The following is a 14885-nucleotide window of genomic DNA, read 5'->3' on the forward strand; positions in this document are numbered from 1 at the left end:
GGGGTGGAAGTGTCCAGAACACACAGGCAGTACTTGGCTGCTGATGCTAGTTTAGTTAGCGCTCACACTTCTGTTTCCACCGTCGGTGGCGGCGGGGAAGTGGCAGATTCGCTCCACCGTTACCATCCATGTTTACTTCCATAAACACTGAGCACGCTCGCTGCGTGTGATGTTGTCGTGTCCTCTTCTGCGCATGCGGGACACTTTTGGGTCGTATGAAGTTCACACAGCAGATCACATACAAGTCGCATTGAACTGGAAATGTGAAGGAACTCACAAAGAAATCCTCATTGAGCATCAAGTCCTGCAGTGTGAACGTAGCCAATCTGTGGGATTGTTCAGTCAGATAATACGCCGTTATCCTGATTGTCATGTGTTAAATGTCATGTTGGAGTCAGAATCCAAGGCTGTCGCTATGTTAAGGCTGTTTTTATGGGTTCTGTTTGTTTTTCCTAAAAACCTGTCAGATAGCAAGGTTTAGGATTGTTAAGGGTCGATTATCGAGTCACGACTGTGTACATCTTTAGAGATAAAACTTGATCAGATTTTTAGTCCGTCTTAGAAACTTGTGAGCTCTCAGACTCTGGTGACGTTCTGTACAGCCAGAGAGAAGATGGCGTCTGGCCGAATCTGCAGGATGGTTTGACTGATCTGGAAGACACACATTTTCATGAACTCGTTACATGCAGGCGCTCACACACACACACACACAGCTGTATCTTAGTCTCTTCACAGATATGAAACTCAGGAGGGTTGGAGAGTTACCTGGTTTAAAACTTGAGCAAGTGTCACGTTATCCAGCTCCCGACTGGAGAGAACAGTCGTCTCTAAGACTGCCAAAACTACAAGACAAGCAAAAGAAAGAAAAAAAAATCAAAAATGATTAAAATCATGTTGGACTTCAAGATGAGTCTGTGATTAAACGCACTGACCATCGGTTGGTATCAGGGCCATAGCTTCAGGATTTATCTCTGTGAGGCGAGCCGGGGTTGCGGTCGATGTACCTGTTGGAGAGGAGGGAAAGGGCGCTGGAGGAACATGGAGACAACAGTTAAAACATCACACAACACATTAACCAGGATCTCATCTGACGTTTCCATTCATCAGTTTTACTCACTTGTCTGTGCAGCACATGAGGCCAGACATGCGGCCAACAGGACCAGCAGCAGCATGTTGAAGCTTTAATCCAAAAACACGGAGTGATCACTGAGTGGCTTTTCTGCTTCTGGCGACTTTCGTCCCGTACAGGGAAATTATACCCGAACAGCGAGGGTGTGGCGTGAAGGCACAATAACAAAGGCTGTGACGGATGGTGTGAGTCAGGACAAGAGTGGAGCAAACACAACCCTCCATGAAATATGAGGAAGTGTTTTATTAAGTAGTCATGCATGGATTTTTTTCAAAGTTGAGTTTTTATTTATGATTAACTCATGAACTTTAACAGCAGCTAATAAGGCGAGACCTGGAAAACAACGTGAACCTACAGAAAAATACTTAACGAGGTTGGAAATGACGCAGATAAGAAAGAAATTTGTTTCTGATCAGCTTCCAAAACCAAATTCTGCATAGAAGCAAAAGCTGTAAGATTTTTATTTTTTTTTTGCTGCTTTTTATTGAGTTTTCTTTGGGTCAATTATATTTTTAAGTAAAAAGAAAACATAAAATCAAGAACAAGAATGAAAACAACCGTGTTTCCTTCAGAAAAATCTAATTAAAAATGATTTGATAAAGCACACTCTTTCTAATTAGGTCACTTCAGGTTCATTAGAGCTACATAAATAAATATAACGACTGTAAAATGAGGTGAGCAGAGTGCAAACAGTAAATTCAAGGATTACACACAAACCATCCTGAACTTCCTCTTACGGCTCAGAACATTCATGTAATGCAGGTTAGTTATTCTGCAGAAATGTTTCACTGAATAAAGAATGATGAAGCAGCAGCACATCAGAGCTTCTTGGACTTCCTGCTGCTGCTGCTGCTTGTGCTGCTGGCAGAGCTGGAACATCTGGAGGTGGTGAGTGGAGGGGAGGTGGCGGCCAGAGCCAGGCCCAGGTCCACCGTCTTCAGCGCCGGGGAGTGAAGCGAGGAGGCTCTGGGGCTGCTGGCGGCCGAGGAGGCTGGAGACCTGCAGTGCAGAGAGAAGAGCAGCAAAGTGAGTGGTACTCAGCTGGCATGGGAACTTCTGAGACTCTATTTTCCCTTTCACAATAAAACCATGAAGACTTTCAGCTGACTGGTTATATTCTGTGAACAAACGAGAAGTTTTCAGTTATAGTGTTATAATCAGACCAACAGATGACTAACGACACGCCCTCATTACTAACCGCCACCATCCCTGCAGCAGAAGGTTTATTAAAAAATGATTAATTCTGACCCGAGGAAAGAAGAGAAGCTTAGAAGACACACTGATGGGAGCTGACTGAGGCTCAGTGATATCTAGGTTTCTGTATCGGTGGCCCGTGGCAGCTACTTCAGAACCAACATGCCACGCATCACACCATGAAGAAAATCATCATGCAGCTTGTGCTGGAATGTTTGTGAAGCAGAGGTTATGCAAGAGCAACTTTGGCTGGACATTACTGATCGCTGTCACGTCTTCTTAATACAGATAATCAGCTTTGTCCGGTGACTCGTATAGTCAGTGGGTCGTTTTAAATATTTCTGATTGCGACACTTTTTAAACTCTGTTGTGTTTGTATGAGGCTGTCTGCCAGCGTTCTTGTTTTAGTGGATCAACTTGTCCAACTTGTTCAATCAGTTATGAAAGTTCAACAACAATGTATTTCATTGTTCATTGTGACCACGTATTTCAAACTAAAACATATTCCGCATGTTTTGTTCTGTGTGATTGTGACATACAGCGAAATGTGGTTCCAACATATCACTTCTGTTTTATTAAAGTTTCTGTGCCCAGAGATGGAGCTTTTCATGAGAGCTTCATTTTTATTTTCATATTTCAGCTCATAAAGATTTTGATGTCCAATATTGCAGATTCTTAATCAATGACATGATTTGATATAACAGTGAGAATTTTAGGCATTTATCTTCGATGGTTCAGGAGATATCGTCATTTAAATTTCAAACATAGCCTAAAAAATGCTACAAAAACATGCTGGAAGTTGGAAATGTTGTACGGACACTATTTAACATCCAAAGTTTATGATTAAAACAAAGCATTTCAAGCAAGTCAGAGGTGGCCGAGCAGAAGGCCGCTGATGATCTGAGACTGAATAACATATGATCACAGCCCTGAGCTTCCCATCAGCCCAACTGACCGTTTAATGAACAATAGAAACCAAATGTTCCAGTGACTCCTCTAATCCTTCGAGATGACAACTTGTTGGGGCCTAAAGCTTTACTGGATTCTGTATCATCGAATATCTGTTGTTATACTCCTTTTTGTGTCTTTATTATTGCGTCCACTGTCATTTTCTGTTATTAAAAATCATTAATAATAATTTTTTTTAAAACCTGAGAGAGGCAGAGCTGCGGGCAGCGTTCGCCTTGGAGGTCCGGCGACTGCTCGGGGTGGAGGACGGAGCCGGAAGACACAGACTGGCCTGAAGGAAGCACCACAAACAAAAAGCATTAACAGTGAAAACCCGTCGGTGCTGAAGGCTTCATCAACCTGGAGCAACGTGGCGTCGTCACCTGCAGGAAGTATTTCTCCAGCGCTGATCTGAGGTCAGGGTCGCCCTCTGTGACCTCGTTTAGCATCCTGTCGATGCTCTTGTTGAGGTCTTTGAGCTCCCTCAGCTTCATGTCTTTCTCCTCGAAGGTCTCACTCCTGGTGTTCTGTGCTGAGCGGATCTGTCTGGTCAGCTTGGAGTTCTGGCAAACAGCAGGACAGCACAGACATTAAATATGATCGTGTCAACAGATCTGGGATACCTGTTGGAACGTATAACATTCTCTGTTTGTTTACTGTTTGCTGTGTTTTGCTGCTGGTTCTGAAGCGACACCGGCGGGTATCAAACCTGTTTTATGGCTCGATCGATTTTCTCTTGTTGGGAAGCGAGTTCTTTGCTCAGCTTACTGATGAGTGACTGCTTCTCTGCGATCTTGTCTTTCTCAACCTGCTCCTCTGGCAGCAGACTCTCCGAGGTATTGTTCATGTCCTGGAAATGGAGAGCGACACACATGAGCACACAAAAGCAAGGCGTGCACACACACACACAGAGAATCAGCCAAGGTCGATTTCAACGGATGACTCAGATAGACGGAGCTGCTGAGCGGGTTTATTTTTAACTTAATACTCTCGCAGGGACCCGACTGAATAATAGCTACTTCTGCAGACGGGAGATGAGAATGGAGGGCGAGTGGAGATGTGTGAAGCGATGAGAGAGTGTTTAGAGGAGGGAGACGATAGAAAATGGTGAATTATTTCCCACAGTACTGAGACGGTGGTTCATAGACACAGTTGTTCATGTAAACCGGGCAGAGTTTTAGTAACAGAGCATCTCATTTACAGGTAACGAGGTCACACCAGCTGGTTGTGAGGCTATTGGTAGACAAAGTCACTCCTGCACAAAGGTTAACATTTATACCCAACTAGCAAATGAGCAAAATCCATGCATCATCTCTACACTTTCATCCTCACTAGGGTCATGGGGGACTGGAGCCTATCCCAGCTGACTCAGGGTGAAGGCAGGTTCACCTGGACAGGTAACCAGTCTATCACAGGGCCACACTTAGAGACAGACAACCAAGCACACTCACATTCACACCTACGGACAATTTACAATCACCAATTAACCTCAGCATGTTTCTGGACTGTGGGAGGAAGCCGGAGAACCCGGAGAGAACCCACGCTGCACAAGGAGAACATGGAGACTCCATGCAGAAAGATCCCGGGTGTCCTCACCGGGACACCAACCGGCAACCTTCCAGCTGTGAGGCGACAGTGGTAACCACCGAGACACCTTGCAGCCCATCCAGAAACATGCTGAGGTTAATTGGTGATTCTAAATTGTCCGTAGGTGTGAATGTGAGTGTGCTTGGTTGTCTGTCTCTAAGTGTAGCCCTGTGATAGACTGGTTACCTGTCCAGGTGAACCTGTCTTCACCCTGAGTCAGCTGGGATAGACTCCAGCCCCCCATGACACTAGTGAGGATTAAGGTGTAGAGATGATGGATGGATGGATGTACAGCTCATATAACTGAAGTAATTAGCAGTTAGCAAGATGCTCGATATATTGCTTAACACCCTAAAATTGGTACTTTTTGAGCCACTGCCTTAGCTCACCTGGTTGAGCTGGCGACCCATGTACAGGGGCTATAGTTTCCAATGCAGCGGCTATGGGTTCAAATCCTGCTCATGGCCATTTGCTGCAAGTCCTTCCCCCCATTCTCTCCTCTCCCACTTCCCTGTCTCTCTCAACTGTCCAATCTAACAAAGCCAAAAAGGCCCAAAAAACAACTTAAAAAATTCTTATCTTTAGGTGTTATGCTGCAGCTTGTGATACGACAGTGAAGATTTTCACATGACTTGTCTCTAATACTTGAGCTATTTCTAGCTGGTAGCTTCTCAGAACTCAGGGAGGACATTCTGCACAACTTCAGTAATGGATTATGAATCGTGCAAATCAATCCGGAGCAAACAGAACCGCTTTGAATTCTTGGTCACGGACGATTGTGATTTATTTTTTTTTTAACTTATGAAAAGATAAAAGTTGAACATTATACTAATGAGAAACAGGCAACAGATATGACACAAAAATGGTTTGACAAGATGTACGTGTTGTTCAACCTTGGGAGGAGGTAATGTAATCTGAACATGATTCAAGTGGAGGTGTTCAGCATTCAGGGACTAATTGCTCTTCTAAGAACTCTGCTCTCCAGATGCTATAAATACCAATAACCTGTAAGTCATTTTGGAGCTCCTGCATTTGTCTTTTCCGATTCTTTAGCGTCTCTTCGGCCACCCTCAGCTTATCCTCCAGCTTCAGGTGCTCCTGATATTCTGGACCTGAAATGAAAACGGTCTAAATTAATCTGTGTTCATTTTAACGCACAAAGAGAACCGATTGGTGCTGATAACAGGGCTGTGGGATTGTCTCACATACTGGATTTCTTTGCTCTGTTGAGGGACTCGCGAAATGCAGAGTTGCTGTCGTTGAACAGCTGGACGGTGTTGCCCAGAGCTCTGTTTTCCAGTTCCATCTTGCGAATTTGAGCATCCAGAGCATCTCCCTTCTGCTTGAGCTCCTCCTTCTCTTGCGCCGCCTGGTGAAAGGCACACAGCAGTGGTTCAAAGAGCTGCTGTGGTGCAGGAATGACGCGACCTGGATCGGCTTGGACGGGCTCTAAACGTGAGACGACCTCCCACCTTTGTGATGTAATAGGCCTGTGAATGCTCCTCTTCGCCTTCAGGAGCCGCCAGCGACAGGGTCACGACCTCGAAACGTTTCTTCTTCATGTCGATCTTGTGCAGCTTCTCGTTGAGTTCAACACTGAGACAGAACCAAGAAATAAATCAGGTGTGTTGAAAAAAATGACACTCTGAGAGGAACCAAAACCAGATGATCAAGCACACGTTTGATCATCTCAGCGCAACACATTAAAGTGATATCCTCAAACTTTTTGTCACCATTTTCATAATTTGAATAAACAAAAAAACACATCAAATGTACGGATAAAGTAACAGCACCTTCCCATTTATCACACATTCAAATCAGGAGCTTCAGATGAGGCCCCAGCAATCAGAACCTCTTTAAGGAGTGACTTGTGGAACCTCTGAAATCTGCTGTTTTCTTTGCTGTTCATGTGTGAACAGCATCAGACCGAGAACATCAGAACGAGAGCAAAACCACAGTCAGCATCTGTCCAGGGGCTGAACTTGAAGTGAAAGTGAAGCTTACGTCAGGATACTGATGCTGGCAAATGAAATGAAATGAAATGAAATGAATGAAATGAAATGAAATGAATGAAAATACTTTATTTATCCCAGAAGGGAAATTCAGTTTTTGATTCACCGAGTTGTGGCAAAGAAAGAGGAAATGAAGTGATTTGAATCCCGTTGAAATGACTGGAATGGAGCCGCACACGCAGGAAAACCCTCAAACATCTTGCAACCAAAAGAGCGATCAAATATTTCAGCTGAGGTCAGAGACTGGTGGATGATCTGTTGAGAATGCTCTGAAAAAGCTCTTTTTCCTTGTGATCGTGTTCAGGTTTAGGGCTTTTATCTGTTTGCAATTATGTTTTTTTTCCCATAACGTACTCGTTTTTCACGGCTGTATTTGAGCGTCACAGCTTCTCACCTGAGCGTCCGCCTCTCCTCCTCGCTGACCTTGAGCTGCTGGCCCAGCATCTCTTTGTAGATCTTGATTTCAGCCTCTTGCTCTCTCATGGCTGTGTGCAGCAGCAGCTTCCTCTTCTCCAGAGACAGCACGCTGTCGGCCTTGTTGTACAGCAGGTCTCTCACGCGTGTGACGTCCGTCTTCAGAACTTTGTGCTCCATCCTGTTGTCCTGATGAGGAACACACGAGATCAACACACATCGCCTCCCGTTTAGTGCATTATTTAGTACATATTAGGACACATTTCCACTGACTGACTGCTAACAGCTGGAATATGCTTCTCAGGGATCAATGCTCACCAACGTTCAGGCACATCAAAACAGTTCTTTTCAGGTTTGGTTTATTTTCCTCCAGTGCCTCAGCTGATTGCCTGATATGACGTCTGTTACTTACAAGTTTCTTCAGTCTGAGCCTCTTCAGCTCCTTCTCGTTGGTGCTCTGGACCAGCATGAGCTCATTCACCTTGTCGGTCAGATCTCTCTTTTGAGCTTCTGACTTCTCCATATCTTTCTTCAGATAGCGGATATCATCCTGCCAGAGACAAAGGTGAGGTGTAAATATTTCAGAGGAAGATGCAGAACCATACGGTGTCGTATCGGACCGACCTCAGACTCCTTGAGCGCGTTGGTCATCAGTTTGGCTGCCTTCTGTTTCTCCTCCAGGTCTTTGGTGAGCTCAGCGATCTTCTTGTCCAGCATTTGTTTTTCATCTGACTGAACGTCGCTTTGCAGCCGCGCCAGTTTGTCAGTCAGAATGGACATCTGGGTGTCCTACACGATGCAGGAAAGTGAAAGAAAAACATATGTACTGCTATTGCTGAGTGTAGCGACAGACTAGTGAAAGCTGCTGTGGGTTGTATTTCTAGTGAACATGCCTGTTTCATCATAGTCTTCTGCTGTCTCAACAGTTCCTTCTCCAGTTTCCTGTGCTGGCTGCCCAGGCTGGCAACAATGGATTTATTGTTTGAAATCTGCACGAGGAAATCCTTCTCCTTCGACTTGACGGCCTGCAAATGCTCTTTATGATGAAAGAGCCCCGCCATGCAGTCGCGCAGCAGCACATCCAGCTCCTGCAGCAAAGCACAAGCGCAGAGAATTGAAGGATGAAGCTCAGTCAGTTTGAGCACAATAAAAATCTGGACTCATCATGTGTAGCACTGATTCTGCTCATCTGGAGTACGGCAGCAGGAAGATAAGCGGGAAAAGGTCAAAACATTTTTTACAGATACATCAAACTTGGATATTATGCCTTGGATATGCATTTTACCTATTACTGCTCTAAACTTTAAATGGGGCCTTGAAATTTCTTACACTTGTCTTACACCTTTTTCCATTCTCAGAGTGTCAAATCCATCCATCATCTCTACACCTTAATCCTCACTAGGGTCATGGGGGGCTGGAGTCTATCCCAGCTGACTCAGGGTGAAGGCAGGTTCACCTGGACAGGTAACCAGTCTATCACAGGGCTACACTTAGAGACAGACAACCAAGCACACTCACATTCACACCTATGGACAATTTAGAATCACCAATTAACCTCAGCATGTTTCTGGACTGTGGGAGGAAGCCGGAGAACCCGAAGAGAACCCACGCTGCACGGGGAGAACATGGAGACTCCATGTAGAAAGATCCGATGACCTTCTAGCTGCGAGGTGACGGTGCTAACTGAGCGCGTCAAATCCTGCTCTTTCAAAAATAGATCGTCACTCAGCGATCTGCCCACCTACCACAGACCTACAGTGTTTCTATCAGTTTTAGAGTCACAGCACTTTCCCTCTAGAGACTTGCTTCCCGTGTTGGACCGTTATCTTTTCACTTAGTTTCGTTGCATTTCAGGACTTAAAGCAGGAGTGTGGGACCGTCACGCACAAATCAGAATCAGAACCTCTTTATTGTCATTGTACAAGAAATCAAAATGAAATTTGAGTTAGCAGCTCTCGCAGGCAAAACATCAGGACAAACAGTACACAAGACAGGGGTATTTACACGACTAAAGGGATGAAGAACAGAAAAAAATTGAATATTAAATAAAAGAAAACCGGATATTGCATTGAAGAAATTATCGCACTTGGTGTATGAACAGAGATTTTTCTATGAGTTCACACAATGCTGCTTATCTAATCTCTGTATTTTGCAGTAAGCTGGAGTGTTAAATCTGGTATATGTGGTGAAATCCGTTTGCTAGAGCAACATCAGTTACGCATTTTACATCGACCAGCAATGATTGGTTTGCAGAGCTGCAGAGGGGGTAACAGAGTAAAGCCGAGGAAATGTCGGAGAAAAGCTTTGACAGAAACTTAGCATTCAAAGGAAAGAAAACAGTCTGACTACAGGAACAAACACTGTAAGAAAACATCCAAAGATTGTGACACAAACAACGTGGAGAACTGTTTTTGTTTCATCCATTATCTCTGACGAGGGTTTCAGGTTTTGTCAGCTTAAACAGAGAAAGCTTTGTTATTTCAGACTTGCTCAATAATACATTCCTCTGTACTGCAGGATTAAGTTTGTTTTCACTTGCTGTTTAGATTGGATTAGGCATCTAAAGTGTTTGGTTAAGGAGGCAAGTTTGTCTGAATAGGAGCGACAGTGACACCAACAGGAACAAGACTCATGGTTTCTATTTCTGGCATTCAGGAAACTCTAAAGGTTTATTGGAATAGTAAAAGGTCTCTTGTGCATTTAAATGTGACACCAAGAGGTCCTGATGAAGCAGAACAATGTGACAAGTTGTCTTTGAAGTGCATGAAGTGTAAAGAATATATCTAATTAAAAAATATCTACCATTTAGTTGCCTTATTTTTAGTAGCTTTGTCGATGTAAAGGTTTTATAAAGAGTGCTCATGTTTCAGATAATAACTACATGACCACAAGATCCTGAGAAGAAGAACCGACCGTGTACAACATTAATCAGCTTCCACTTGGCTCCACCTTCAGCTCACCTCGATGGCCTGCTCTTCATCTTTGAGGAACTGGTCCATCTGTGCAGCTCTCTCCTCCTCACTGAGTGCAGTCTGAGTTACAACTCTCAGCTTCTCCTCCAGGGCGGCGTTGTAGGCCCTGGCCTCCGTCAATCTACAACACACACGTACATACACAGAGCCGGTGGACTGAAGCCCTCATGTGGTCATTTATAGACAGACAAGTGTTGTGATATTTCACTGACTTGTGGTTGTTATCCTGGCTCTCCTTCTTCATTCTGGATATGTGGGCCATCAGAAACTCCACGTTGGACGTTGTTCCGTTCAGTGTGCCTTTGCAGCTGCTCAGCTGTGGGACACATGACAGTAAACCCACTCACTCTTACAGCACGACTCTAGCTTACTACGACTACTCCTCACACTCTGCTGACCTCATCCTGCAGCCGCCTGCAGTTATTTTCCTGCTCCGTCAGATCCTGCCGCAGCTTCACTGCCAGTCTGTTGGCTGCCGTCAGTGCCCTCTGAGTTTCTTTGTTGTTGTCCTTCTCAGTATCCAGCAAGTGCTTCTTCTCTGTGACGGTGCCCTTCCTTTCCCTGAGGCTCTGCTTGGCCTGGGCAAGTTGCTGGAACGATACAGACAGAAGTCACTCGAGTGCACTGTGCAGTGAAATTCACATCATGTTTTCAGTTTTATCAGCAGCTACACTCTTTACCAGCGCACACTGCTGCATCTGAACATCTCGCTGCTTCATCTGCTTGATGGTGTTTTCCCACTGGTGGATGAGCTGCTGCGTCTCCAGGTGAGCCTGCTTCAGGTTCTCTGTCATCTTATCCAAAGCGACCTGTTAGGACAGCAGAGGCGTTTTCATGGAGAACAAGCCGGGGACAGCAACTTCTGATAACTGACACATTTGCTAGCAGACATCCTGTTATTTTTGCAAAAAGATATAGTGACCGGCTTTGCATCGTCTGTCCTCCTCTTGTCACAACCCAGCAAATAGGTTACGGCAAAAAGAGGGGAGACGACACAGGTATTGCCAGAAGTGAGACGTGTACATCAATGATATCAGTAGTGTAGGTGCGGAAGCCTGGATGCCTGGATGTGGTGCAAGGTGTTGTCTGATGTAAAGACCAAACCAAAATGACACAAGCCCAAGTCAACAGGCATGAGGAGAAAGAGAAAGCAGGAGCTGAGGGGTTGGCCCTTTTGTAGCCTGGGAGCACTGGGCCCAAGCAGGTAGAACCGCAAACTCAGTCTCCAGCAGTCTGAGGACCTGAGGAGCCAAACAGACAGCCAGTGTGCCCAACCAACATACTAGGTGGGGTCACATGGTCATTATTTACACATACTGAACTTGTTCTCTGGTTGCTTTGTAGTCGGCTCTGTTTAAAGTTCTTTAAGACAAGACTGGAGCACACAAAGAGTGTCGATGTCGTGTGTTTTCTTACGTTACCTGTGCAGACATAGTCTCTGTCAGCTCTTTGTCCAGTGCTCTGCGCTTCTCGTGGGCCTCCAGGGTCTTCTTCTCGATGGCCAGAGTCAGTGACTGCATGAGGAGAGATGAGGAGGCTCAGCAGGAGTCAGAGCTGTAAGCAACAGTTTAGTCTGGAGCTGTTTGTTTACCTTGATCCTCTGCTCATCCTGCTGAGCGTACTTGATGACAGCCATCGTGTCCTCGTCTTTGCTCGCTGACTCCTCCAGAAAAGCGTCCATCGTCTGCTGGTCCCAGTTCAGCTGGTTCCTAAACTCCTCCAGCTTCTGTCTGGCTTTGAAAATGTGGTTCTGAGGATACGGACGAAGATTAAAAAGCACATTTGGACATGAACAGCTAAAGCGGTTTCTCTGTTTTTGTGTTTCTAAGTGTACACACAAACCTCTAACATGTCCTTCCTCTCTGCTAAAGATCCAAGCTCATTGTCCATCTTGGCAGCCTCCTGAGCCAGGCGACCCGTCTCTCTCTCTGTCAGGGCTGTCAGGTGTTTCTCCAGGTCCTCCTCCCTCTGCTTTGCCTTACACAGAGCCTTTGTGCAGAAAATCAAAATGACAAATCAACAACACTCCCCGACACGGTGACTATAAGCCAGCTACAAGAAGAGACTCCCGCTGGCCTGACACATGATAAATACTGTGTTCAGATGTACCTACTTCAGTGTTTTCCAGCTCCTGTTTAGAACTTTTGAGGAAATCAGTTAACATCTGCTTTTGATCCTTGTTTCCCTCCAGTTTGTTTTCCAGTTGCACCAGCTCTGTCTCTTTTTTACGAATCTGTTGTTGAGGAAATCAGCAGATTACAAGCATGATGACATACAATCTGCAGCATGTATGTTCAACCCAGTGGTCTGGAAAGACAGTCGCAAACATTTGTCCTGTGATAATAACTTGGCCGGCTGCTTGTTCTGTGTTGATAAAACCAAGTACAGGTGCCATGAGGGTAAATATCAGTGAATATCTTACAAAACATTTTAGTAATACAATAACCACAACGCAAGATTTAAAAAGCTTATATTTGGAAGTTTTCAGTGTTGCTCCTGTGTCCCAATGATTTATTAATTCCTCATGTGTGTATGAATGTAGTCTCCTATCTGTAGTCACTACAGGAAACAACAACAACAACCTCCAGGCAGCAACCTCCCACACTGAGCATTTAAAGTTTTTGTCAAAGTTTTGGCTCATGTCCTGTTTTTTCAGTGAATTTCCCATTTTAATGACAGTGCTGCTTCCCTCTACCGAAGATGATTGTAACTGGTGGAAAGTTGTCTTTAACCTCTTAAGACCCAAGCTCTTGTTTGACATGCATTTTTTTATTTAAAAAAAATGAAAAATATAAAGAAAATAAAAAATATATTTAAAAATAAAATAACAACAACAACAATAACAATAATAATAATAATAATAATAATAATTTTAAAAATTAAATGAACTACTTTGGTAATATAACCCAAAGACGATTGTGATTGGTGGAAAGAAAGCTGGGAAAATTGTCTTTAACCTCTTAAGAGTTGAGCTCTTGTTTGATATGCATTTTTTTATTTAAATAAATAAAGAAAGAAAGAAAGAAAATAAATTAATTAATTAAAAACAATAAATTTTAAATAAATACATACATTTTTAAAATTAAATGTACTGTGGTAATATAAACCAAGTCAGAGGTGGACCCCAAAAACTCTCAAAAGAAAAAAAAAAAAAACAGCAAAGAACAGACCAACAAAAAAAAAAACTCCATCTGCATCTCCACTGTTCCTGCACAAATGCTGTGTGAAATTAAAACATTAAAAAGATAGAAGAAAAACCAAAGAAAATAGCTAAAACACAGAAAGTAGGAAGGAGCCGCTGCAGGTAGCCGCCAGTGTCACGGCGCCGTAGAAACTAAATGAGTTTGTTGTGCTGTCCTCACTGCATGTAACTGTGTGCTGCTAGACAGCCAGCGAACTATTTAAGAACCTCCACACACAAGGCTTGCTTTTCTTATGTTTATGGAGATTTCTCGAAGTCAACGTGACAATTATTAAAAAGACGAAAATTTCCCCAGGCTCAAACGCTCCAGAACCGACACAGCGCACATCCGAGGTTCCCCAGACCTTGTCTCCGTCACACCGCCGGCCGCTTCTCACCAACAGGAAAAACGCCGAAGATCGTTTATAATCAAGACGAGCGCTCACTCTGACGGAACCAAAACGATCCCCCCCCCTGAAGACGTCTCACTCGGATAACCTTATAACCGTAGCTTTATAACGGTTTTTCCTATGAAGTTGACTTATTTATTTATACATTATGAACTTATTTGTAACCTTTTCTCTAACTTATCATTCGTGAAAATATGAATATCTTTGACCAAACGACATGACATTTGTATTTTCTACGTTTTCTTCCCCCCAGTCCCACAGAAGACACATTATAGAAGCAGAATAGCCACAATAATTTAAAAACTGTGTAAAAAAATAAAATAAAATAAATTTAAAAAATCTAAATAACTGAGGATAACTTTCCGTCACCCACCTCCTCCATCAGAGCCCTGTTCTCGGCGTTGAGCTCGGGGACAGCGAGGCGCTCGTCCCAGCCTGCGTCCGGTAAAGCTGCGTGCAGAGCGTCCGACATCCTCCCGCGCTGCTTCACAAACTCTCTGCTGAGAAACAAAATCAGAATTCAGAGAAAATAAAAAACAGGCTTCGCTCCGAAATCCAGCCGCCTCTGTCTGTCTCCTGGTTGCTATGCCAGCTGTCTGTTGTCAAGTCTCCCGTGGCAACCGCACGCGCCTTTCACTGGCGTCGCCACGGGGAGGCAGCGCGAGACCAAGGAGGAGAGAAGTCTGCACGCGGCTCAGCGCGTCCGTCAGGCTGCTTTCAAATTAAATTAAATCAATAAACACGACAGAAGTGACCTGTAGTCAACATGTAGGACACAGACAGGAGCCATGACACTTAAAATAAAAACATATCTTAATTACAATCATACAAAAGTCATATACATTTGGAAAATAACGTTCATGAGAATCAGAAAGATTTCCAGAATGATCATTTAAATGATGCCATAGTGATATAAGTACTGCTCCATCAGCAGCGGTGGAAAGTACATCCACAACTACATTTAGATGGAAATAATTCACTTTTATTTTTATGTGGATTTTTTTTTCTTCTTTTTTTTAATTTTTGCATAATAGTTCT

At 43.9% G+C, this 14885-nt stretch overlaps 1 protein-coding gene across 1 annotated transcript; it reads right to left on the reverse strand.

The window, feature by feature from the left end:
- Positions 1–502: 502 nt before the first annotated feature.
- ccdc39 (coiled-coil domain 39 molecular ruler complex subunit) lies at positions 503–14319 on the reverse strand. Its single transcript, XM_008296705.1, has 23 exons — positions 14221–14319; positions 12370–12489; positions 12099–12245; positions 11848–12006; positions 11678–11770; positions 10937–11065; positions 10655–10846; positions 10469–10572; positions 10245–10377; positions 8178–8372; positions 7909–8073; positions 7697–7834; positions 7265–7473; positions 6331–6454; positions 6068–6227; positions 5864–5970; positions 3981–4121; positions 3655–3834; positions 3475–3563; positions 1118–2128; positions 933–1028; positions 766–842; positions 503–651 (listed from the first exon to the last, which is right to left on the reverse strand). The coding sequence occupies exons 1-20, from the start codon at positions 14317–14319 to the stop codon at positions 1948–1950; spliced, it is 2865 nt and encodes a 954-aa protein (XP_008294927.1). The 3' UTR covers positions 503–651; positions 766–842; positions 933–1028; positions 1118–1947.
- Positions 14320–14885: the final 566 nt, after the last annotated feature.

Source organism: Stegastes partitus, unplaced genomic scaffold (assembly GCF_000690725.1).
Source record: "Stegastes partitus isolate 25-593 unplaced genomic scaffold, Stegastes_partitus-1.0.2 Scaffold0, whole genome shotgun sequence".
Classification (NCBI taxonomy): domain Eukaryota; kingdom Metazoa; phylum Chordata; class Actinopteri; family Pomacentridae; genus Stegastes; species Stegastes partitus.

Bases quoted from the DNA above. Each gene is read 5' to 3' on its own strand.
- ccdc39 (XM_008296705.1), bottom strand. From the start codon at position 14,319: ATGTCGGACGCTCTGCACGCAGCTTTACCGGACGCAGGCTGGGACGAG. The intron at 12,246-12,369 runs GTAGGTACATCT...TTCTGCACAAAG, and splicing joins AGGAGCTGGAAAACACTGAA to GCTCTGTGTAAGGCAAAGCA. The intron at 10,573-10,654 runs GTCAGCAGAGTG...TGTGTCCCACAG, and splicing joins GCAGGCGGCTGCAGGATGAG to CTGAGCAGCTGCAAAGGCAC.